This window comes from Dreissena polymorpha, chromosome 2 (genome assembly GCF_020536995.1).
Source record: "Dreissena polymorpha isolate Duluth1 chromosome 2, UMN_Dpol_1.0, whole genome shotgun sequence".
Taxonomy (NCBI): domain Eukaryota; kingdom Metazoa; phylum Mollusca; class Bivalvia; order Myida; family Dreissenidae; genus Dreissena; species Dreissena polymorpha.
The window spans coordinates 141,324,950-141,351,143 of NC_068356.1; the positions used below are offsets into that span (position 1 = coordinate 141,324,950).

The 26,194-nt window shown below is 35.9% G+C and overlaps 1 protein-coding gene and 1 long non-coding RNA gene across 2 annotated transcripts; one reads left to right on the top strand and one right to left on the bottom strand.

Annotated features, from left to right (window-relative positions):
• Nucleotides 1-2,958: 2,958 nt before the first annotated feature.
• LOC127869237 (uncharacterized) lies at nucleotides 2,959-15,509 on the top strand. Its single transcript, XM_052411621.1, has 4 exons — nucleotides 2,959-3,084; nucleotides 3,340-3,549; nucleotides 14,157-14,294; nucleotides 15,185-15,509. Exons 1-4 carry the CDS (start codon nucleotides 3,024-3,026, stop codon nucleotides 15,403-15,405), a joined length of 630 nt encoding a protein of 209 aa, XP_052267581.1. The 5' UTR covers nucleotides 2,959-3,023; the 3' UTR covers nucleotides 15,406-15,509.
• Nucleotides 3,114-15,751, bottom strand: LOC127869242 (uncharacterized). Its single transcript, XR_008044484.1, has 2 exons — nucleotides 15,612-15,751; nucleotides 3,114-3,543 (listed from the first exon to the last, which is right to left on the bottom strand). It is a non-coding gene; the product is annotated as an uncharacterized LOC127869242 (long non-coding RNA).
• Between the last annotated feature and the right edge of the window lie 10,443 nt (nucleotides 15,752-26,194).

Genomic DNA, 26,194 nt, shown 5'->3' on the forward strand with positions numbered 1-26,194 from the left:
TATTATGAAAAATCATTCAGTGGTCGAATAAAAAGGAGTCCGTGCACGCGACAGGTATATTCAACAAGGTGGGATACGGGTTAGTTTATTCCATGAGGTGTTATACCGTCAATGTCGGTATAAAAATGGGATAAAATTATTTATCACACACATATCCATAATTCTGTACTTATATTGTGTCGATAATAAACCCAAGTAGTTATTGGTTGTGAATTGCTGATGAGTTTAAGTATTTAACAAATGTTCGGTTACATATGTGTTCGTTATTGCAGGTATTGAATATAGCTCACTTTTCAAAATTGTATTATTATTTAAAAAAAGTCGCAAGTTAAAATAACAAAATAAAACATACAAATTTGTGTTAAGGCAGATGTCATCATTCAACAACCTATATGTTCACAGCACAGCATATATGTGGTTCCAAGAGATGCGAGGTTGTTTGTATTGCACTAATATATGAGTATAATCGTACTACTCAATGGTAACTCCATTGCCTTAAATTATTTTGAAATATTATAAACATTTAGAATAAATGTTTTTTCACATGTTGGCCTGTATCCCATAGCAAGACACTTAAGAGGAAGACTAACTATGACTAATACTATAGCCCAGCTATCCGCAACCCAAACCATCATGTTAACATTGCAGAAACAGCAAATATCACCTCAACATTATTTCATTAATAATAATTAGTAGACGTTAATATTTACTCTAAAATATTAAGATAAAGAAGCTTGTGAAAAATAAATTATGTCCATAAACTTCGTTTAAGGGATCATACATAAAGGTATATACAAACAATTCTTGACTAATCAAACTTCATTTGATAGTTGTTTGAAATGTGTTGATAAAAGCCAGGCATCGCTGCGCCCATGCTTGCTTAGAAGCGTTTGGAGTATATAAATCAACAGTTTTCAGACAATGCTAATGGCAACATAACTGCATTACGCGTCTGATGCCTTGTTGCCAGCGTGTCTGGTTGTCAGTTTGCCTGGTTGTCAGTGTAAATGTCAGTGGGCCTAATTGTCAGCGTGACTTGTTGTCAGTGTGACTAGTTGTTAGTGTTTCCGGTATACAGCTTGTCTGGTTGTCAGTGTGACGTGTTGTTAATGTAACGGGTTGTCAGTGTGCCTTGTTGTTAATGTAAATTACTGTCAGTGTGTTTGGTTGTCTGTGTGCTTGGTTGTCAGTGTGTATGGTTGTCAGTGTGCCTGGTTTTAAGTGTGCCTGATTTTCAGTATGACTGGTTGTCTGTGCGCTTGGATGTCAGTGTGTCTTCTTGTCGATGTGATTGGTTGTCAGTGTGTATGGTTGTGAGTGTGACTGGTTGTCAGTATGAATGGTTGTCAGTGTGCCTGGTTCTCAGTATTATTGGTTGTCAGATTGTTTTGTTCATAGTGTGTATGGTTGTCAGTGTGTATGGTTGTCAGTATAATTTGTTGTCATTGCGCCTGGTTGTCAGTGTGTTTGGTTGTCAATGTGCATGTTTGTCAGTGAGTATGGATGAGAGTGTGCCTGGTTGTCAGAGCGCCTAGTTGTCAATATGACTAGCTGTCAGTGTTCCTAGTTGCCAATGTATATGGATGTCAGTGACTATGGTTTACAGAGTGCCTGGTTTACAGTGTGCATGGTTGTTAGTGAGTATGGTTCACATAGTGCAAGGTTATTAGTGTGCATGGTTGTCAGTTCATTGTTGTCAGTGAGTATGGTTGACAGTGTGCCTGGTTGTCAGTATGACTGGCTGTCAGTATGACTGGCTGTCAGTGTGCCTGTTTGTCAATGTATATGGATATCAGTGAGTATGGTTAACAGTGTGCCTGGTTGTCAATGTATATGGATGTCAGTGTGATTGGTTGTCGGTGTGCTTGGTTTTCAGTGTGACTGGTTTTCAGTGTGCCCGGTTGTCAGTGTGGCTTGTTGTCACAATGGCTGGTTGCCATGGTGCATGGTTGTCAGTGTGTCTGATTGTATGTGTGCTTGGTTGTCAGTGTGTCTGGTTTATAGTGGGACTGGTTGTCAGTGTGCATCGTTGTCAGTGCGACTTGTTGTCAGCGTGTATGGTTGTAATTGTGACTGGTTGTCATTGCGCCTGGTTGTATAGTTGACACTGTGCCTTTTTGTCAGTGTGCCGGGTTGTCAGTATGACTGGTTGTCATGTGCCTGGTTGTCAATGTATATGGATGTCAGTGTGTTTTGTTGTCTCTGTGCTTGTTTGTCAGTGTGTCTGGTTGTCAATGTGCGTGGTTGTCAATGTGCATGGTTGTCAGTGTGTATGGTTGTCCGTTTGCCTCGTTGTTAGTGTGACTGGTTGTCAATGTTTAGGGTTGTAAGTGTGCCTGGTTGTCAGTGTGACTGGTTGTCTGTGCGCCTGGATGTCATTGTGTCTAATTGTAAATGTGAATAGTTGTCAGTGTGCATGGTTGTCCGTGTACATGGTTGTCAGTGTGTCTGGTTGTCAGTGTGCCTGGTTGTCAGCACGACTGGTTGCCAGTGTGTATGGTTGTCAGTGTGTATGGTTAACATTATGTATGGTTGTCAGAATATCTGGTTGTAATTGCGCCTGGTTAACAGTGTATCTGGTTGTCAATGTTTCTTGTTGTCATAATGACTGGTTCTCAGTGTGCATGGTTGTGAGTGTGTCTGATTGTTTGTGTGCATGGTTGTCATTATGAATTGCTGTCAATGTGAATGGTTGTCAGTGATTTGGAAACGTTTTCGTTATAAGCAAATAATGTACTTTATGAGCTTCAAACGACCTCAGTTAAACACAAAGACATTTATCAAAACTTCAAATTGTCTTAAGATCGCAGATAGGGCAAGACCAAGGACATAACAGGAAACACACACTTGTGTCGTTTTACATTTCTGTCTCCGGAAACACTGTTGAAGATATTTTAACACCATTTACGCTGGAGTGTGTCTTACAAAAATTTCCGCAACTTGTAACATATCTTTATGAACAAGTGATTAACAGTGTCTAGCTGAGTATTGGATTAATACTGTATGTGAGTTCTACGCTTTATATGTTGCTTAAATTTGTACGAAGCAATAATATCATACGACAATATTTTGCACCAACGCTAGGTTTGTGCTTTGTAAACAAATACATAATGTTATTTTTTACAATACATTGGTCCATTTTAATGTTGGTCTATATTGTTTAATATATTGTGATTACCGTGCGTTAAAAATAAATAAGTTAATCTTTATAGCCATCCAGAAAAACATCATACAAGCCAAAAGTGTCGTCCCTGATTAGCCTGTGCGTACTGCACAGGTTTATCTGGAAGATACTTGACGAACATGCATTTAAACATGTTTTAAACCCCATTTTCCCAGAACGAGGCTCATATACAATGGCTTGCGGAACCGTCCGATGTTCCTTGCTGACCACACAGGCTTCGCTGATGACCGCTCTGGTACTCTGCGCATCTGGGACGTTCATTAACAAGTGGTGGATCGACAGTGCCGGGAAGGAGCTGGGACTGTTTGCGAGGGTCCGGTGTGACGGCGGTCACTGCGTGCTGGCAACAGACGGTCAGACTGAAGGTAATTTGAGACATCTAGAACGATCTTAAAGGGGACTTTATCCCAGATTGACGAAAATTGTTTTTTCCAACCTTTTGTCTTAAAGTCAAATATAAAACATTGCTAAAAATAAAATATCGCCGTGCATTAGGGAGAGAAATACCATTTGAGAAGTAGCAACGCACTGAGAAGGAATGAGACATGTATGTTAATGAGAAAAGTTCAAACTAAAGGTTAATATTTGTATAGTCAAATATGGATGTTCGGGATGTTTTGTAATTTAACTTTTGTCTAACAAGACAAAATGTAAATTGACTATCCGTATCTTAATAAAAAAATATATATACTTGTATTATTAAGTTTTTGATTAATTGTAGATTAACACCCATGCGTGTAGTGATATCTCGTTATTAGAGCAGCACCCATACGTGTATCATGGTAGATACCATCCGTAAAAAAGATCACAACTGATTATTCAGTATAGGATATGTAGTGTAAAGGTGCTTTAATAGTTTCATGTTTCGTTTGTATTATTTTGCAAAGAAATTTCTCGGTAATTAGTTTTATTCTATCATCATACTTGAATTAACGTAATAACACCTTGGCGTATCCGACATATTTGAAAACGGCAAACCATAGTGACGTCAATTTTGTGTATGTGTTTATCATACAAATATATAATGCATAAAAATGCTCGTTGTTTAGGTTTCCTAATCCTTAATCATGTACATAACACAAACTTAGTATTGTCTATATTCCATCATACTATGAAAGAGGTCCCGCGTTCGATCCATAACTCTGGCAAAATTTCAAAAAACATCAACTACATTGTCTACCCAGGCAACAGAATAAGTGTCTTACTGAACCGAAAGCGTTCGATTCAATCTACAATAACTACAATTAATAGGTCTAAACATAAGCACATGAGCCTCGTTCTGGGAAAACTGGGCCTAACCCATTTATTCCTAGCGTCTAGAAAAAAATGCTTTTGCAAACAGTGTAGACCCAGATGAGACGCCGCATAATGCGGCGTCTCATCAGGGTCTGCGCTGTTTGCTTAAAGAAATTTCTGTATGGAATGAGTGATGTATTGGACGTCATCATTGATGACGTTCAATCGAACGAATGATAAAGGGGGCTAAGTTTCGTTAAGCTCCAGGGTATAGCCGCGATTTGTGGGCCATGAAAACTGGCCCAACACTGTGCCTGAAATTTGACCTGTATATGGACCAGAACGCGATCTAGACGATGGCGTATTCGTCATGTCTGGGAAAAGTCAAGTTTTTGATAAAATGACGAAAAAGTGGTGTTTTTTATTGCGCAATCGCTATAAAATGAGTTCTCGCCGGAAGCGTTAATAGCGTTAATAGCAACCCAAACACAATTCACCCCCAGGAGACAATTCACGCGCTAGGCAATTCAAATTTGATTTTAAATAATACATAATGCGATTTTATTCCAAAATTAATTAATAATTTCATCTTGCGTTTAACATACGTTTAAGAAAATATTAACATAACAAACAAAAACAAACAACCGTTAAATTTTATTGTTGTAAATATGGTAACCTGATTACATATCCACTAGCGTCTATGCATATTTACACATAAAAAATAGTTCGTAAGTAAGCAACAAACAATCAGATTTAAACTCAAATTATTGAACAAAATATATAAATTTAAGCTAGAAATCGAAACTTAAATACAATGTCTGCACTAAAAACACAATACCAATAGTTTTTACAATAACACATTCGACATGTACATGTACTTCCAACAACACGCCAACCGCTATTTTCAAAGCGAATGTGTAGAGTAACATTTCAACAATAAAGACAAAATGGAACTGGATTTTAACGTAGTGCGCAAATTGGAAGTGATTACAGTAATTTATTTTTTAACGTGTCAATCTCCGTAGTATACGTTTAGTTGTGAGATGTTAACGGTTTCCCAAAAAAAACATGCCTTCGCTGCGAAGTCAAAGTTGGTGGGGAACGAGACTGCTTGTCAGCCTTGTGGATTTCGAGTTGCTGGAAGTTTGTAACGAAGCTGCTTTTGTGCAATATTCAGCGATTTTGCAAGCTGTGTGTTTGAAGTCGGAGATATATATTGCTGACATTAATGATGTGTACGTTCTTGTGACCACTGATCTGCATATGATGCCAGTGGGAGAGCATCCCGAATCCCACATAGTCTGCAACAGATGTTTCCTGGTCGAGTGGTTGGTAAGTTTCATCGTTATACATGCATATTACACATTTTACATTATTTGTGCTATTTTTGACACCCATTTTTCATGCTGATGAACCAACGGTCAGTGCCAGTAGTCCTACTGTCATTGGTCTGTGTGCTTGTTGAAAGTACATGTAGAAAGGGTTGTTAAGCTTCAATAAGCCATGTTGCTATTTTTTGGATAAAATTTATTGCAGTGGGCTTTTTATCTTTGTGCAGCAACCTCGGCCGCCTCATTTTTTGAAAACATTAGTCGCACACTGTTCATATTGTGGAAAAATGAGTCGCGCACTGTTCACAGTGAGAAAAATGGGTGGTGACTATTCAGTGATTTTTTTTGCTTTAATTTGTTACAGCCTGTGCCTTTTGAATTGGGAAAATAAGCGCGATAAACCGTGAAATTGGGAAAAATAGCGCGATAAACCATGAACTTGGGAAAAAATTAACATTATAAATAGGATTATAAGTAACAGAAGTGATATTGTGATATTGTTTTTAAGTGCATGTTCAGGGAGTTTTCTAGAAAAGGAGTCTGGTCAAATTGTTGTTTTTTTAATCAATAAAAGTGGCAAGTTTGGGAATGATTTATGGACAAAAATGACTAAATTCAAGTTATATATTTTGTAAGTTTTATGAGACTTCTTTCTAAAAAAAAAAAAAAAAATGTTTTTTTTTTTTTGGAAGTTGGGCTTTTTTTGGGAAATTTTGGTCAGAATTTCGGGAAAAAACGTGTATTTTTGCGATTGGGAAGCAGCCGAAATTCGGCTGTAAATTTGAGCAAAAAAAATCACTGACTATTCAACAATGTGAAAAAATGAGTCGCGCATTGTTTAAAATTCTTAAAATATCAGTCGCAAACATTAGAAAATTGTAAAAAAAAGTGTCTCACAATGTTGGAAATTGTGAAATATGAGTCGCACAATGTTGAAGGTTGTAAAAAATGAGCCTCGCCATCTAGACAATTATGGAAAAATAAGTCAGGGGACAAAAATTCCACTCGTCCGCTCATATTGACGAGTGAAAACTTTATAAGGACAAGTGAATTTCCCTAAAGCGCTCGTCCTACAGGACAAGAGGAAAAGCAGATGTTAAAATATGTATTTTAGGACCCGTAAATAATTAAATAAAATCATTTTCTTAAAGCATATCTATTCCGAAAGTAGAACGAGAATGAACTGGAAATAGTAATTGTAAATTTCATACAACAGGTGCGCATTGTTATGCGAGACTAAGTCCCGAGTACATGTAAATGTTGGTGTCAATGTTGACAGGGAACCATCCAACTGCATTCACTGTAAGTGTTGATTTTTAAAGAATTATTTAACTGCAGAGTACAGTTTATAACTAGTCTGAATTTCGTCCGAAAAATATCTGACATTTGAGCGTTCTTTAAAGGGATGGGGGGGGGGTTGATGTTCAAACGTCCGAAACAGAAATCACGCAAGCATTAGAAAAAGTAAAACAGCAGTCTTCATTAATTTATTTTGTGTTCCTCATAAAGAACTTATTTCACTGCTTAACATTTCTTTTTTGATCAGCTGGCATGAATAACTGAGTAAGCAGCATTTTAGCAGTGATATAGGCAATTTTATTAGTCATATGAGCCCTTTGAAAAATTTATTTCACACATATTCAAGGACGAGTGCATGTGTTTGCAGGACGAGTGCAAATTTAAATGCACTCTTCCTGCAGGACGAGTGCAGTTTAGAAATATTTTTGTCCCCTATAAGTTGCACACTGTTCAAAATTGTGAACAAATTTGACTTGTGACTGTTGGAAATTGTGAAAATAATTTATTGAGCATTGTTCAAAATTGTGAAAATATGAGTCTCAAACTGTTCAAATTTGTGAGAAAAAAAAAAGTCGCTAACTGTTCAAAAATGTGAAAAAATGAGTTGCACACTTTTTTAAATACTGACCATTTGCATTGCAAATTCCTCTAAGTAAAATACTGACCATTTGCATTGCAAATTCCTCTAATTTGTGACAAAACAGCTATCGCTAGTAATGATTGAGGAAAAAAACAAGTCTATTATAAAAAAGGTTTCAGTTTAAAGATATTCGTAATTATTTTTTATTTAAAGTTGATTACGGCCATATCATATGCCTATATTATCTAGGGCTGTAACCAATACACTAGGTGACGAATACGATACGTATCAGGAATACAGGGTAGCGAATATGAATATTTATTCGTGAATATGAATTTCAATGAACAAAAGTAATACTGACAACTTGACATGACATTATATAGTATGAAACTATGTGTATTTGTCAATTTGATTAATTGAGTATCATTGCATACTGAAAATATGACATATAACACTTTGAAATAACAAAACACTGCAAATTGTCATCGTCTCATCGTCTTTTTGGGGGAAACCAAAGTAGCGCCAGACAAACAACGTGTATTTGGCAGGCATGTCAACGATACCAATAGCATTCCTTGTGCAAGGCTCCATGTTTGTTGATAAGTTGCACAATCATTGTCGTAAAGATAAACAAAAAAGAAATTGCATCTGCTTATCCTTTGTGTGTATGTTTAAGCATCAAATCATTCGTATTTACCTAAATAAACATTAAACAACTACGAAAGATTTTTCAATTCATTTCAATGTCGTAAATATTTAACCGGTTCCCGCCATTTTTGTTGATAATCTCACTGTGTAACATAGTGGGTGGGGTAAACATGATGAAAAACACCGGAATTAGGAGAAGAACATTTAAATATAGGGGTTAATTGTATGAACATTCATTTGTAAGGTAAGATGATTAAACTTTCAAACTCGAACCACGTTGTTTGTATTCGTCAAATATTCGGTTCGGGAGGTGGCGAATAACGAATACGAATCATCCACAGCCGTATTCGAGTAATTCGAATGTATTTTTACAGTCCTAATATTATCATTTTTTTATAATGATATTGTGTGACAGTGGTCCTTATATAATATAAGGACAACTCTTGTGTTTTAACTGTTTAACAAATTAACAGTATATGTAAAGACTCACACTGGACAAATTAATCATTAAATCTAAATTGAATGAATGAATGGGAAGAAAACATTTGTCCCTCTATTTACCTTTTTTTTTTTTCATTATTGAGTTTTTTTTCTCTGACTCATGATATCAAATGGAAAAGATGAAACTGATCAAACAGCGAAGCTCTCGTATGGTATGAAATTACTGAGGAGGTATATCCCATACACCATCACTCACTTACTATGGCTTGATTGGTCATTTTCGGCTCGGGTTCTACTTACATGTACCCCAAGTACTCTAAAGTATACTAACATGTACTCCGGGTATGGTAAATATACTTAAACGTACCCGGTGATGTTAGACTGTACCCTAGTTGTATATCCGCCCAAAATCCGATGTCGTAAAACACGCTACTGATTACTGTAAAATGATATTGTTTACCTTAAACAAACTTCTTTTTCAAAATATCTGCATCATGTTGCTTTTTGAGTATGCGTTTAGATACTATAAAGGCTGTTTAGCAGAAAATTGACATAAATGTGAACATAAATAATTTTTACAAATTTGCCAACAACAACCGATTTAGCGTTAAAATTCACCAGTACGTTGTAGTATATTTATTGAACCCAGGGTACATGTCAGTGTACTTAAGAGTACCTGAGGTGCATGTAAGTACATGTAGTACCCGAGGCGAAAATGACCAATGGAGCCTTACTAACTGTATAATGATTATATCTCACAAACTACCTTTACCTTGTTGTGTTTATCAACTATAAATTTATGTAAATTCTGGCTTTTTTACTTTAATTTTCCATTCCATTGATAGCGCAATTTTTGTCTTATCTCGTATGATATTATTTTACTCTTTGGATTTCAATGAAGACAAGCTAAAAGTGTCATTTTATTTTACAAACAATTCTAAGATGTATTTTAATATTTAGTGTTTGTCATGCATAATTCAGTGTTTTCCAAAAAAAATTGAGTAGCCAGTTATATGGCCAGCAACTATGCAGTAAAACTAAAGCATTTGTGACATTTTACTTGATATACTTTGGGAAAATAGTTGGCGTCTAGAGTAAATGTAACCGGCGAAATGGCCCGCTGCCGGTCTTACAGAGAACACTGATAATGGTAAACTAAATAAAAAAACTCGCTGCGACTGGATTATGGGTTTGTAAAATTGTTTTTTGGGTCATAATATGGTCAGCATTCAATACAAATGTTATTATAAAGTATTGTGGTTTAAAATTCATTTTGAGAATGGGATGGAAGAACAGAAAATGAAAGGGTATACAGGGATGAAAATTAGTGGTTTCCCGTGAGCCCAGGGCAAGTAGCTTTGGCCTGGGCAACTCAATTTCCAAAGTTGATAGTCCGGCCGGGCAACTTTTTTTTTTTTTAAGCTTAAAACAATTCAGTGCAATAAAAATTGAATAACAATTGACCACCATGGATCAATACTAGTTAAATAACATTCATTATTTAGGAATAGGAAATGATCAAATTCAGGCTCATAATAAAACATCAAACATTGAGTAGTGCAATGTCAGCAAATTTATCTAATTATCTATTATTTTATTAAAAGAAAGTATAATATACACATGTACATATTTCTGGGCTCGTTATTTTTTATCTGGGCAACCAAAATACTAAAGATGGTTGCCAGTGCGGGCAACCAATAGTAATAAGTTAGTTTTAATCAATGAAATATCATTGTAACTTTATTGTTATAAGCATTGCATTAAAGTTGTGATTGAGGTAAGCTTGTTTTTATTAATATAGTATATTTACTTTTTAGCTCGACTATTATATATGAAATATATAAAGTGGAGCTATCCTACTGACCCCGGCATTGGCGTTAGCGTGCAAATGTTATAGTTTGCGTACCACCCCAAATATTTCCTATGTCCCTTGACGTATTGCTTCCATATTTCTTAACCAACATGTCCCCAACCTAAATACAAGAGCAGACAACTGTTTCACTTGCATTTCGTAAGAATTATGACACTTTTTCCATGTAGAATATGCATATTATTGATAACTCTACAGTGTTTGAAATTCGCACTAGCCCGGGGCTAGTTGATCTTGTTTCGGGCTACTGAATTTCCATGGGTACTAGCCCGATTGGGCTATTGATTTTTCGAACCATACCTTAGAGGGTTTATTTAGCTTCGTATCGCGTTTCCTCACCCTTCCGATTATGTTGACATGACAGAGTTTGAATGACATTTTTTTTTGATACCGTGCGAATAAAATGCGGATCTACCCAGCTTGTTCAATTTGCTGTACTTTCAGAAAACCATACAAGTCTACAAATGTTTTAAATGTCCGCCATCTTGGATTTGTAATGATCTATTGACGAATTAACACATTGCAATATCATATTTTAATAGAATATGTCAACCAAATTATATATTGATAGCGTAGTTGCTTGGTTACTTTTTACTGATTTTCAGTTTTGGCAGTCAAACGATATGCATATTTTATTTCACGTGCAAAGACTGACATTGATATGTTTTTGGACAGTTGTTTCCAGATACGGTATTATCTGTCGATTTTAATTTATTTTCGACATTCTTGATAAAAAAATATCTAGAATGATGAATACACATGCGATGTTACGGATGGTCTGGTTGATAATTTTTCACATTGTACTCACCAGAATTGGACCTAGAAAGACTATAAAAAAGAACAGTAAGCTAGGGGGAGGAGACACTGCCCTCTATTCGCTTTATCATACGGCCTCAGACTTTCGGCTAAATGTTTCGGATTTCAAATTTGGGACAATTGACATCTAAAATTATTTACAGACTGGATATATACCTTTGCATCTTGACTGCATGTAAGGTATTGATTGACGAATATCCTCATACATAAATATTATAATCGTATTGTGTCATTGAAATATTATAATAACATTTCCAGTTAATTGGGATCAACTGTTAGTTGCAATCCCTATCAATTACACCCTACCTGCAATAAAATCTATCCAGAACCGCAAAAATATCAACTTATTTTAAAAACTTGTGATAAACAGTTCGGGCTAGTAAACTTTGGTTCGGGCTAGTGAAAAATTCCATCTGGTAGCCCGAACGGGCTAGTGGTTTCAAAAGTGAAATTTGCACACTGACTCTATGTTAAAGTGTGCGTACCACCCCAAATATTTCCTATATCCCTTGATATATTGCTTTCATATCTTGAATAATGTTAACGTGCATATTTTGTATTAACGTCTTGTTATTGTAGTGTAAATATTTTTCGGATTTCGGACAGCCCATTCATCGAGTATTATTGTTGTGGTTTTGTGAGTACTCTTTATGTAAAATACTGCTGTTTAGATGTTCATTTTTAGTCGTATATATATCAGGATTCAATACCTATACCTTAGTGAAAATGGCATCGGAAGAACATTTGTTCATTGTACTAGATAGAATTAAACATTAAGATAGAATTAAACATTATATCTATCCATCTTATTGTTTATTGCAGTTTCAGTAATATTCTGTCTAAAAATGATTTCAACATGATATAATTTTAAATCATGGCTAGGAAATGTGTTTATATGAAGCAAAAATAAAAAATAGACGGTTCATTTTTTCCCCATTTACATGTATGTATATTTATCTATGTATACATCTTTTGTTGTAAACAGTTATGCGACATGTCCGAAAACGCCCAGGACAAATATATCGACGTAATGATTTTTTCACTTATGTGGGCGTATGTTGGCTCCACTTCACACGATACAGTCATTGTAGTTTAATTGAAAAATGCATCTTACAATGTGAGATGAGTTCTGGGTTCAAGCCCCAGCAGTGGCCTATCAAGTGTGAAATACGGAGCCATTATGATTAAATATACACAGTTATCTTTTTAAACAATACAATTAAATATAAGGAATAATGTTAAAGGGGAATTGCTGCTTAGCTATTTTTGACATTGAATAACAGGGTTTATATACACCCCAAGGATAAATGCTTCTAAATTTGTAAAAAAAACAAACAAGTCGAAGTGTGCAGATTATGAAACATTTGAACTTTCTGATGTCTTAAAGTCATTAAATGCCACTTAAAGTTTACTTTTTTTTTTACAAAATGACCCATTTTGTGCTGTCTGTTATCGGTTAATGTTTTACGCTGTCAGGTCCAGAAGCGCTCATTCTGTAGCTTGTTTGGACCATAATCTATAATGCGACCAAGTTTCAGCAGATTCAGCCCAGTGGTTCTGATTTTATACGCTGTGCCTAGCTTTTATTGAGTATAAGTACTATTACTCACTGATTTATGCATATGAGCTCGGCTGTTTTCGGACAAAAGGTTTTGTCATAGCAAGCTCATTGTGTCATGAAGTGTCTTTTCGCCACCGGCGTCTGCCATGCTAAAACCTTAACATGAACCCATTGTACCCAGAATTTTTTTTCGTACCCATTTTTTTCGTACCCAAATATTTTTCTTAATCAAATGTTTTTCGTACCCAAATGTTTTTGTACCCATTTTTTTCCTTCTAATTTTTTTTTGTACCCAAATTTTTGTTTCGTACCTATTTATTTCGTACCCAAATTTTTTCGTACCCAATTTTTTTTTTTCGGACCCATTTATTTTGTACCCAATTTTTTTTCGTACCCAATTTTTTTTCGTACCCACATGTTTTCGTACCCAATTTTTTTTTCGTACCCATTTTTTCGTACCCAAACTTTTTTGGTACCCAAACTTTTTCGTACCCACTCTTTTTTTTTACCCAAAATTTTTCGTACCCAATTTTTTTTCGTACCCAAATTTTTTCGTTCCCATTTTTTTTCTACCCAAATTTTTCGTACCCAAATTTTTTCGTACTCAATTATTTTTTCGTTCCCATTTTTTTCGTACCCAATTTTTTTTCGTATCCAAACGTTTTCGTACCCACATTTTTTTATTCTTACCCATTTATTTTTTTCGTACCCAAATGTTTTTCGTACCCAATTTTTTGGTAGAAATAATCGGTTTACAATTTGATTTGATCTCCCCACTCATTCCATCCTGCGAAACCCTTAAGGTGTCGCAACTCTGGTAAGAAATATTCTAAATATAGAAATAAATATACAAGACATCCATAATTTTGGAAATAAATTGATCCAAATTTGAAGGATGGGAGAGTCCACTAGGCATAAATGGGTTGATCTATGTGCGGGTAATGTTCTCACAGGCTGATCAAGGAAAATTATTTCCGGTTGGATAAGATTTTTGTAAAGGAAATAAAACTTGCTTCAAACGAAAATCCCATGAAAGCCGACTGTGGTGTCTCTGATTAGCTTGTACGTACGAGACAGGATAATCTGGGACGACAGTTTTTCGCACATGCCTTAAGCCCAGTTTTCCCAGGACGCCGCTCTTATAATACGTAAGTTGGTCATATTGACATGTCTCTGCATTTACACTCCAGTCTGGGTAACAACGACCCAGGCTATGGCACTAGTGGAGCTGGTGATGTTAGCCGTGGCCATGATTACAACGTTCTGCCTGTTTCGTTCTGACAGCAAGTTCACCTCCACGATTGGCATCGCATTTATCTCCGTTGCATGTAAGCATGTTTAAATGCTATATGTAATATATCATCATCATCATAATCATCATCATCATCATCATCATCATCATCATCATCATCACCACCACTCTCTGCATCATCATCACCATCGTCGTCGTCATCATCATCGTCATGGTAATCGCCATTATCATCATCATCATCATCATCATTATCATTATCATCATCATCATCATCATCATCATCACCACCATCATCTGTATCATCATCACCATCATCGTCGTCATCATCATCGTCTTGATAATCGTCATCATCATTATCATCATCATAACCACCACCATATTTATCACCATCATCATCATCATCGTCGTCGTCATCATCATCATCGCCATCATCATCATCATCATCATCACAGTGCTCCAGCTAGGCCTAAATCGAAGGGCGCCGCGCCCTGCCCTCCCGAACCTCCGCCCTGCCCCCCGAACCTCCGCCCTGCCCCCCCCCTCAAAAAAAAAATTATTTTTTTTTTTTACATATGATAATTCATAAATCTCTTATTACATTGCAATTAGTTTAATCCTCATTGTAGACATTATATTTGAATGGTTCAATAATAATGGGATTAATACAATTATTTATAACATATAAATGAACATGCAATAGAAAGCATTCCAGAAACACCCGCGCGCTCGAACGTGCCCTTTTCACAAAATACTGCGCGTCGAAAGTGCCCTTTTCACAAAATACTGCGCGTCGAAAGTGCCTTTTTCACAAAAAAGCCCCCCTGCCCTTTTCAAAACCTAACTGGAGCACTGTCATCATCATCATCATAATCATCATCATCATCGTCATGTTGAATATGTCTGATCAGAAATAATCATATGAGCATGTGTATTATCCGCTAATGATATACTACATTTTCATTTCAGGCATCACCTCTCTGATACAGATATTCGTCCTCTCCGCAGTCTACCATAAAATCAGTGCTGCGGTTGTCAGGGCAACATATGTTCCTAACAACATGGTCCTGTATCAGACATTGCCAGCCGGACTATGCGCACTGTCTGGTATTGCCTGTATCCCGGCTGCTATAGCGCTAATATACTGGCAGTCAAATAAGACGGGAACACGCAAGGCTATTGTTATTTAAGTGTTGTATGTATGTTTTGAACACAGTTTGTTTGTGCTCTCCTTCAACAGATCTGGAGAAATAAATGAGATTAACAAAGTTTAGAATAATAAATAACATCTGTATTTTCTGTGTTAAGAAGTTTCCCCGATAATGGGAATTTCTGTATTTTACTATTTACTTAGAAGTTTCCTCGATAATGGGAATTTCCGTATTGTACTATTTACCTAGAAGTTTCCTCGATAATGGGAATTTCCGTATTTTACTATTTCCCTGATGATGAGAACAATATAAACGCCAAATACCCGCTTTGGTTTTAAAATTTATTATCGATCTTCAATATATACATTCGTTGTTTTGATCTAGTCCATCTCGAAGTAAAAACGTCACGTCTATAACGTTGCGTCATAAATCGACGTCACGTCATGAAACCAATCCGCTGGTACCAATAAAACGTTCAAATCTAATGTCCATTCGGTGTTATACGCATTTATATATTATCAATGGAAATTGAACATTTATCAAAATAAAATCATTCTATATGGCAAACGTTTTGTAAAAAAAACATGCTTACATGCTCCTACCTTGTTCTAAAATGGTTCGTTATTCGTGTGTATAGTTTAAATTTAAAATGTTCGGTCCTTAGATAAGCTTAACATATTTGATATGAAGAATTAAACATAATCACGCCATTCTTCAAATAACAATTTGATGCTATTTATTACTGAACGTTGATTGCGTTTAAAGACTATGCCAATTGTATTGCACACATAATACATGTTCATACAAGCAAGTTCATGTGTATACATTTACATAGATTACATATAAAGAAGTGAACATGCCATAAATACAATGTCTTTATCAATATATCGTATTGCGGACTGCACAGGCTAATCTGAGGCGACACTTTTGACCACATGCATTAAACCCCATTTTCACAGAGCACGGCCACAATATATGTATGTTTGAGCATACAACATTATGTTTTCAGTTTTGTATGTGCCCCTTTCTGACATATAAATATCTTCGCGTACTGTTCATAATTATGAATTTCTGCGTGAAACAGTAATAACATAGAAAATACTAGGTTAGCGTTGAATACAGAGAAGTTTATGTTGCGAGGCTTAGAACGCCGGGAGCGCGAGCCTTGGCGAGCGCTTTCGGTGTTCGAGCCGAGCAACATAAACTTCTCTGTATTCAACGCTAATCCTAGGATTCTATTTATCCCATTTGATTTTTTTCAACGTGACATTAAACAAAAATAGATCTAATAACCTTAACAATAATTTTAATTCAGTCTTAAAAGCGCTTAAAATCTAACAAAATGTAACCATGCGTAGTGATATACATGTATTTGTTCTGGTACGCAAAATAGTCTTTAAAAAATTCACACACAAATTGTAAAACAAGTGAAAATATCACCATATGCCTCGATTCAATTTTACGCAGTTTGCGAATTGTAACACATTACGACCGCAAAAAGAAGATTTTACTTTACTATAATTCATTTTATTTTCGAAAGAAAATGATCAAAATCCAATATGGCGGCGATTGCTCCTGACGATGTCGATGTCAACATACATGTACACCATCGACGACCTAGTTCTGGCTACCATAACTTTAAATGTCGCTTTTTATGATTTTTGACTGGCGCGACTTTGTACAGGTCTGTCAATACTATATAAACTGTACGCTGAAGTTTCTTTAGCTATCGACGACCTTGACAATTTTCACGAGTAAACAGACAATTGCAGCGACTGACACTTTACTTGACTTAATATACAGGGCAATACGTTTTCCGACTTCGGACGACGAGTTTAAGGACGCGCAGAACGTGTTTTTTTATATAATGTTATGGGTATGCCGTATGTGATCCGATGCATCAACTGCGCCCATGTTAAAATCATTTCCCCAAGAACAGGGAATGACAAAAGTACAAACAAAAACCAAAACACATTGGGACTAGTATCTTACCTTTAATTATCCTTTAAAATCCATCTAATAATCCATTTAACTCAATAATTGACGATTTTGCATCTAGGGTCTTTAATAGTTATTTTAACATAGTTAAATAAAGACCCTTATGCCATCCTATCACTATATTAAATGAGTTTATGAACTCAATAAACTTTCTTCTTCGTCACACGCTACGTCATGTACTCTACATTACTGCTGTTCAAATGAACCGGAGCAGTTTATCTAATAATAGCCGTTGGTAAACTCGGTTGCATTTGCAGATTTCTGCATACAAACATAATTATGTTTAAACTTGCACAATGTTTTATTTATCTATGGTAAATGCCCTTATTGTACAAGAAAATAATTTAATATATAAATACACAAAGAATGGAAAACATTCCAATACACAACAAATAAATGAGTAGATAATAGCCGTGTACAAAATGGGACGTTCCTTATTCCAATGTGGTGCGATTTTTACCATCTTATACTTTACACAGCTCTATGCCTAACGTGAATTAAATAGGAAAGCAAACATTGCAGATTATTTATGTATTGTGCGATATGTGTATGGCTTGCTGTACATTCTTAATTTTTAAGTTAAATGTCAAAAGTATATGCATGGATTATAAACAATGCATATTTCACGAAATAAGGAAAATGTGATAAATTGGCAATTCAGATATGTCGATATACAGTACATGTAGAAAACATGTGAAATAAGTCGCGTTTATAATAAATCGTCAAAAAAATTGGAGAAAATGACGCAATAAGTATGTCATTTTATGACGCCATCAATCAGCTGATTCATTATACGGATGGCGAGAAATTATGTCATATGACTAGATTTAAAGGTTGAAGGTCGTATAATTTTGAAGCTTAAGTTTTCTCGACTTTGTTTCTCATGAAAAATTATTCAGTGGTAAAGTAAATATAAACAAAAACAAAAAAATAACAAAACAAAAATCGTGTAATTTTATATTTTATTTCAACATTTCTTTTGGTGAATATGTCATATATATATATTTTTCTGCAAAATATGCACATTTTCTTCCAATGGGTGACCTTAAAATTCGATCAATGAACCAAACAATATCGACCTAATTTTAGCGCATATTGCATGGCGTCATTTGAAAAGTAGTCCGTGCACGCGACAGGTATATTCCACAGTGTTGAAGACAGGCATGTATATTCCACAACGTGTTATACCGTCAATGTCGCGGTGAAAATGGGATAAATGACATACATTACATGTGTACATATTGGTGATGAGGAGGAGGAGAGGGTGGAGGAAGAGAAGGAGGAGAAGGTGACGGATGCAAATGATGATGATGCCGACTATGATGATGAAATTGATGCTGCTACTGCTGCTGCTGATGATGATTAAGAAGAGGGGGAAGGAACTTATTATTAGTATTATTGTTAGTTTCACAACTTTTATTATTATTATTATTGTTATTATTATTATTATTATTATTATTATTATTATTATTATTATTATTATAATTATACACACGAATGTTAGTTTGAATATTACATTCAACAAAACATCCTGATACACGATTTTGGTATGAATGTGAAATACCAGTTTTAAATCAATACTTTATCCTAGTAACCTAATAAAAGTATTAAATATACGGGATTAAAAGTGACATGATTACACTTTTGTTTTTGCCGAGTTAATATTTTGTAAACTATTGATTGATGTATCCTCATTATCTTGCAAAATAAATACAACATAATAGAACGCCGCGATTCTTAGCACAAAATAATACATTTTAAATTCATTGACTAAAGAACACAGATCTCTAAATCCATGTTCTCATGGATTCAATTTTTGTATTATCGTTTTAAACAGGCCACCTTTGAATTCTTATAGTCGGTGGATGACACATTCTGATTACCTGTACGGTTACCATCAGAACGTATCGACCTTAAATTATTTTACTTTTTGCATTTCAGGTTTAAAGGGGCCTTTCACAGATTTTGGCATTTTTTAACTTATTCATTAAATGCTTTATATTGATAAATGTAAACAATGGATCGTAAAAGCTCCAGTAAAAAATCAAGAATAAAATTTAAAAAAGGAAAAGAACATTGCCCGGAGAAGGTTTCGAACCAGTGACCCCTGGAGTCCTGCCAGAGTCCTGAAGTAAAAACGCTTTAGCCTACTGAGCTATTCCGCCGAGTACACATACTTGACGTATTTTATACCGTATATAAGCAATCTTCGTAGTTTCACAAAATTTAACGACAAAAACAGAACTCTCCAAATTATTCAATCGTTTCGCGTTGCAACGCTTTATAATTTTTAGGTTTTAAAATCGTCAAAAGATGCATATAATGGCTATATTAGACCATGGTAAATGTTCAGTATTACTGTTTCCTCACAAATATCATAACTAAAACGAAAATTTGCGAATCTGAAACAAATTTTTTCAATTTTGTCAATTTACCAAAGCGTGAAAAGATCCCTTTAATAGTTGATTCTTTTAGATACTGGTTGTGGGAACGATGGCGTTTTGTTTAACTCTACAGATCTGGTAGAGGTTCGTCTACATAGGCGGTGAAGATATACAACAACAACAACATGGCCGCAAAATACTGTTATTGTTGGCCGCAAATAAATCACTTTCAATAGCCTAAAATAGCTTTCTATTACATATTTATCATATCAGGAAAACACGCACACGTCCTTTCTAATGTTTATACAAAAGAAAATCCACTTAAGCCCAAGTCTCACTTTTTCCGGTAGAGCCCCGGTCCATCCCGGTTTGCTAACGCCGGTCGACCGGCGAGGACCGGGATGATTTGTAGAAATTTTTTAACGCAGTCACACTATGTCCCGGTGCCGCCCCGGTTAAAGCTGGTAAACAGCCCGGCAGAGTCCCGGTAAACCCGGACTGGCTACGATTTATCCTGGTGAAGCTCCGGCAGAGCCCCGGTCGTCTCCGGTAGTGCCCCGATGAAAGCCGGCAGCGTCCCGGAAAAGCCCCGGTTGTTGCTGGTAGTGCCCCGGTTGAGTTCTGGTGAAAGCCGGCAGCGTCCCGGCAGCGTCCCGGCAGAGCCCCGGTATACCATAACATCGCCGGCACTCACCGTGTCTATACCGGCATCAGACCCCGGCAGAGCAACGGCAACGCCCCGATTTCACCCTGGTCGTCGCCGGTAATGCCACGGCGGAGCCCCGGTGAATGCCGATGGCGTTCCGGCAGATCGCCGGTTTTCTTATATACCGTAGCTATACCGGGACTCTAACGGCATTCACCGGGGCGTTGCCTTAGCTCTGCCGGGGTCTGTATGGGCCCCGGTGGAGCTACGGTGCCGTCCCGGTTGTTCCCGGTGCCGTCCCGGTTTATCCCGGTGCCGCGCCAGTCGTTACCGATCCTTCACGGTGACTCCCGGTTCATCATCCCGGAGGTATTAAACATTTTAATACTTTACAGGTGGAGCCCCGGTTTTCCCCGGTTCATCGCGGTGGTCCCAAATGGAGCCGCGGTTCATCCCGGTAGATACCGGATCACGCACCGAGGCCCCGCCGGCATCATAGTGAGACTGGGCCTTTTACCCTGATAAAGAACGGTGTACAGATTGTGTACGTTGTCGCACGTAGAACTTTTCGCGCTCGATGTGCGCGCTCGATCCGCGCAGGGAAATATTATATCCGGTAACTTCGTATATTTCTGAGAATGATCATGAATATGTGTTGCTGTTTTGTTTTTCTTTTTCTTTAATGTCTCGTTAACGCAGAATAAAATAACAATATCTTTAAATATGTTTATAAATACCAAATGTGATGTCTTAAAAAAATGTATCAGACAAAATGCTTCTTATTTTCCCCCTCACTTCGTTCGTCCGAAAATAAATTAATTATTTGCTTACTAGCAAACAAATGACAACAAACATTACAAAAAACACCAAATGTAGAAAGCGGTCCGCTTTTATCGAATAAACAAAGAAGAAACTTAAGTATGCAAATCACGTTAGCCAAACAAAAACAATACAAATTATCAAATCCCTAAACTTTTTGATACTGTTTATTTATTTTTTACACTGAAATAAACATTCTACTTCTCTGCTGAGCAACGACTGCTCCACGGTCGATGTATTGCTGAAATTCCCCGACAAAATTTCTTGATTTTCCGACATTTTTCCAACACAATATCAAACTTAAAACAATTATATTGAACCACAACGTGCGTTGTCTCCTGTAAGCGGACCTCGAATGACGCTATACCCGCCAAAACTCACGAAAATCCCGTGCATTAGTAAACACGCATGTTTATTGAAATGTGACGAAAAGAATAGCAAATACTGTCTCCCTCCGTAGACACTCTAATCTTTTCGGCCTAAACCGTCACGTGAGGAACTTATTCTCGCATGAATATGCAAACAATAATAAAAACTATGTCGTAGCCAATGCTTAGCAATTTTGCTTCAATAATATTTTTTACACGTTTTACGACACTGTCATGTTATATAGTGATGTTCTGTATTTACAAGGCGGTTCATTGAGATCTGCGAAGAACTTCTATGATTGCGCATGAATGGCCGCCAAATGGTAAATCGGACTTATGGGAATTCATTCATTCGTGGGTTTTGGCAGCCAGCCAATTCTGAGTGTCTCAGGAATTTGTATCATTACTATGGCCTTAGGACTTCGCCCCAGGCCAAAAACATTAAGCCCATACTATACTAAGCCATGTCGTAGAAAGACAAATAACAGCAATTAAAATATTTAAAAAAACAACAACAACACTATAAGAAGCATAATTGGGAGATATTGACGAAGAATGAAATAGTTTACGTATGAGATGCATTTATGAAATCGTGTCCTTAATAAATGCATTATTATCATGTTGTAACCAGCTCTAGTATCAAACAATAATATTGATATGCAGCATTCAAAGAGTTTAAAGTTTACAAGGTGAATTAGTCACCTTTTGCGACTGATTTGCCTGACGTTCAGGCTCAAAATATCGCATGTCAAGATCAAAATATGTTAGAATCCCAACAGGCTACATCATTCAACTCAGTGTATAGAAAGATCTAAGTGAGAGATAACAGGGTTTTGCTGCACACTCTTTTTTGGCCTCCGTTTTAGCTCTTTATGTAGTATGATACATGTACATGTGATGTGTTTTTTATTCAGTGATACCTTTGATATTTGACTAAACATTTCCTAGATGTATTCAATTACAACACAAGATAAGTATTGATGCAAAGCATCGAAGGGCGTCGGGAATTTCAGTGTTAAAGGCACTCAATGAAGTTGCATGGATCGATTTTTTTCTGCTGTAAATATTAATATATTGGCCGATTATTAAAACAAAATGGAAAAAGATACTGGTATAACCATTATCTATGTTTTTGTGTTATAAACTCCAAATTACCATTATTTATGATGTTGTGTTATAACCCCCAATTAACCATTATCTATGATTTAGTGATGTTACTCCCAAATATTTCATAGTTTATTTTATTTTCATTGGTTTCCTTTCTTTTACTGGTATCTGTGTGCAGTTTTCATTAATGGAACAGAACTGTGTAGGTTTTAAAAAATCTGCTTCATCTTGTAAGCGTAATTTCATATTTTTCTCAACTTCAAGGGGAGATGATTCTCAACTTATTCTTACGTTGCTCATTTACGATAGGGGTTGAGTACTCATTGATATGAAAATACTGTAAAGTTTGAAATAATTGAATGAAAACTGTAAATTGTATAAAGAAGCTGCATTTCACAATACTTTGAAATTCAGTAAAAGATCATAATAGATTTATTGCTCCGATATTCATCATTTTCAATAGGGTTCGAGTAATACTGATATAAAAATACTTAACAAGTTTGGAAAGATTCAGACGAAAGTTGTGAAATATTTTAAACAAGTGGAAATTGTTTATTTTATCAAATCTAATAGAAAAAATCTGGATTTATTGTCCCGATGTTTGTCATTTTAAATGAGGTAAACTGCTAATTGATATGAAGACACTGAAAGTTTGGAAAGAATCTGATGAAAAATGTTGACATAATCACCTAACCAAGCAGTTTTTCACTTTTATTTTTAAATTCAAAGAAACATAATTCTGGACTTATGGTCCGATATTGCTCATGTAGAGTTTTGGTTTGGTCCTCATTGATAAAAAAAAACAACATGTGAAAGTTTGGAAACAATCGGATGAAAATAATGGACTTCGAACAAGGATTTCAAAATTTCTCAAATTCTAAGGCGTCTCATCAGGGTCGGCGCAGTTCGGTTAAAGGAATTTCTGTAAGAAATCTTCTAAATATAGAAATAAATATACTAGACATCCCTAATTATGGAAATATATTAATCCTATTTAGAAGCATGGGAGAGTCCACTTCGCATAAATGGGTTAAACTGGCCAGTTACGTACATACTACCGACACATCTCCATTATTCTGTGCTGATCAGAGCATACGATATTCTTCCGGATTCAAAAGAGGCGCATTTTATTCTGCATAACTGAAAGCATGTGTTAGTAATCGGCGTGTCTGTCAGGAATATGATAAATAAGCATTGTTTATTTTTCCTGCGGATTTTCTTACCTTTTGATTATTGTTGTACAGATGATCAATCACCCACACGACTGCCAGGCTGATGAAACAATTCAACGCGGATATCGCATTAGCAGATTGGAACCGAGCTCTATTAAAACAGCGCTTAATGCATATTTGAGACACGTTCTAAGAAAACGGGGCTAAATGCATGTGCGTAAAGTGTCGTTACAGATTAGCATGTGCAGTCCGCACAAACTAATCAGGGATGACACTTTCCGCTTTTATGATATTTTTCGTTTAAAGGAAGTCTCTTCTACACGAAAATCCAGTTAAGTCGGAAAGTTTCGTCCCTGATTAGCCTTGCGGACTGCACAGGCTAATCTGGAACGACAATTTACGCACAAGCATTACGTCCAGATTTCTCAGAACTCGACTCATTTGTGTAGCACATTATATTTGTATTTTAAATAAAGTATACATAAAATGAAGTATAGTTCGGGAATTAAATCGAACGATTTATGCGTTAATGCAGTGTAGTCTAATAGCATAAATAAAACCGGACATTAGATTATAAGTGACTGAACCTTGCTATTAAACCTTGGCTTATGATACGTAAACAATAAACTGCACATACTGATCTCGGACGACAGTTTAAGCACATGAATTAAGCACAAGTGTAACAGAGAGAGAATATTTTAATGTACTAAGAACTATATTCCTGTTAATAAAATTACAAATTGGTACCTACTTTCCTTAGTTTTTACGAAATACTCGACATGACTGTATACAGGACGTACATCTAAACAAACATATACAATCTGAAATTTCAGGTGCAGGCAAAAGTAAGTTTAGTCTTTCTCGCAAATCAGATAATTTATTTTCATCAACGCGGGACTGACATGTTTGCAATTATAACAGTCGTTTAGGAATGATGTCATTTGGTGTCTTTAAGTGGTGTCCTGCTGTCAATGGTGTCTTCAAACTTTGTTTATACACCTGAAATGTACTTAAATAATTTTAAGAGAAACATAAACGCCTTGACCTTTAAAGAAAATTATTAAAACATTCCTCAAATTATGGTCATTTGTCTAGTATCTGATATATGCATTTGCAACAACATAATTTTCTTTTAAACTGATTTAGATTACATTCTATGTTATGCTACATTGTTAAAGATTTAGAATATTAAACATAACACTGTTCTTACGTTTTTACTTTAAAGATAATGGGTGTGTATTAAGATTATATTTTGTAATGTACTTATCGATGTGCATAACGCATCAAATAAAGTTCTAATTCACACACTAACGTATTCACTGTTTTATGTTATTAAGTTAACACTATATCGTTGACCCAAACTGTTGGTATTCCATGACTTCGATAGTTATACTAATCATCTAGAAAGACACATGTGTAAACAAAATATTTATTAATTACTTAATTCTAAAAATAAATAACGTTTATCATAGCAATCAAACCAACACTGATTTGATTACAGCACCAACAATAGCGTTACAATAAGTGATAAATGTATTTATTTACATGCAATGACAAGCATTGTCGGATACCCACGACTTATTCATTCCGTTACTCTCCAACATTATATAGATGGACAGTAGCGGAATGGGTCGAACGTAGGTATCCGACGATGAATGCCATGTTGATGTCGAATATATGAGCGGACAATTTTAGTTTTTGATAAACAGAGGAAGTAAAAAATGCTTCGAACCCGAAAGTGGTAAGAAAAGAAGCAAATGTCCATATACTTTTATCATTGTTCACAACATTAAAAACATAGTTGGATTACTATATATTAGTATTCGTGTGGGATAAGTTAAACATATGCTGTAGTCGTGAATTGTAGTTATTCATATAGCATTAACCCATTCATGCCTAGCGTCCTTGGCAAACAGCGTAGACCCTGATGAGACGCCGCATGATGCGGCGTATCATCAGGGTCTGCGCTGTTTGCTGAAAGGAATTTCTCTAAGAAATATTCTAAATATAGAAATACATATTCAAGACATCCCTAATTTTGGATATAAATTGATCCAATTTAGGAGGATGGGAGAGTCCACTAGGCATAAATGGGTTAATTGCTTATATTGTTATATTGATTGAGATAGGGGCCAGCCTATTGCGCCATTTCAGCGACTTTATTGGATTCTGTGCATACAGCCTATCCTATCAATACAGGCTTGACGTCCTTCTTTGAACGCGAACTGTCTTACAGCAAGAGCTAGGATTTGGTATACTAGTATATGAATAATCTACACCATCATCATCATAGAATTATAAATTATAAAGTACAACAGCTATATTTAAATAATC

Bases quoted from the DNA above. Each gene is read 5' to 3' on its own strand.
- LOC127869237 (XM_052411621.1), top strand. From the start codon at position 3,024: ATGTTGCTTAAATTTGTACGAAGCAATAATATCATACGACAATATTTT. The intron at 3,085-3,339 runs GTTTGTGCTTTG...CCATTTTCCCAG, and splicing joins ATATTTTGCACCAACGCTAG to AACGAGGCTCATATACAATG. The intron at 14,295-15,184 runs GTAAGCATGTTT...TTTTCATTTCAG, and splicing joins CGCATTTATCTCCGTTGCAT to GCATCACCTCTCTGATACAG.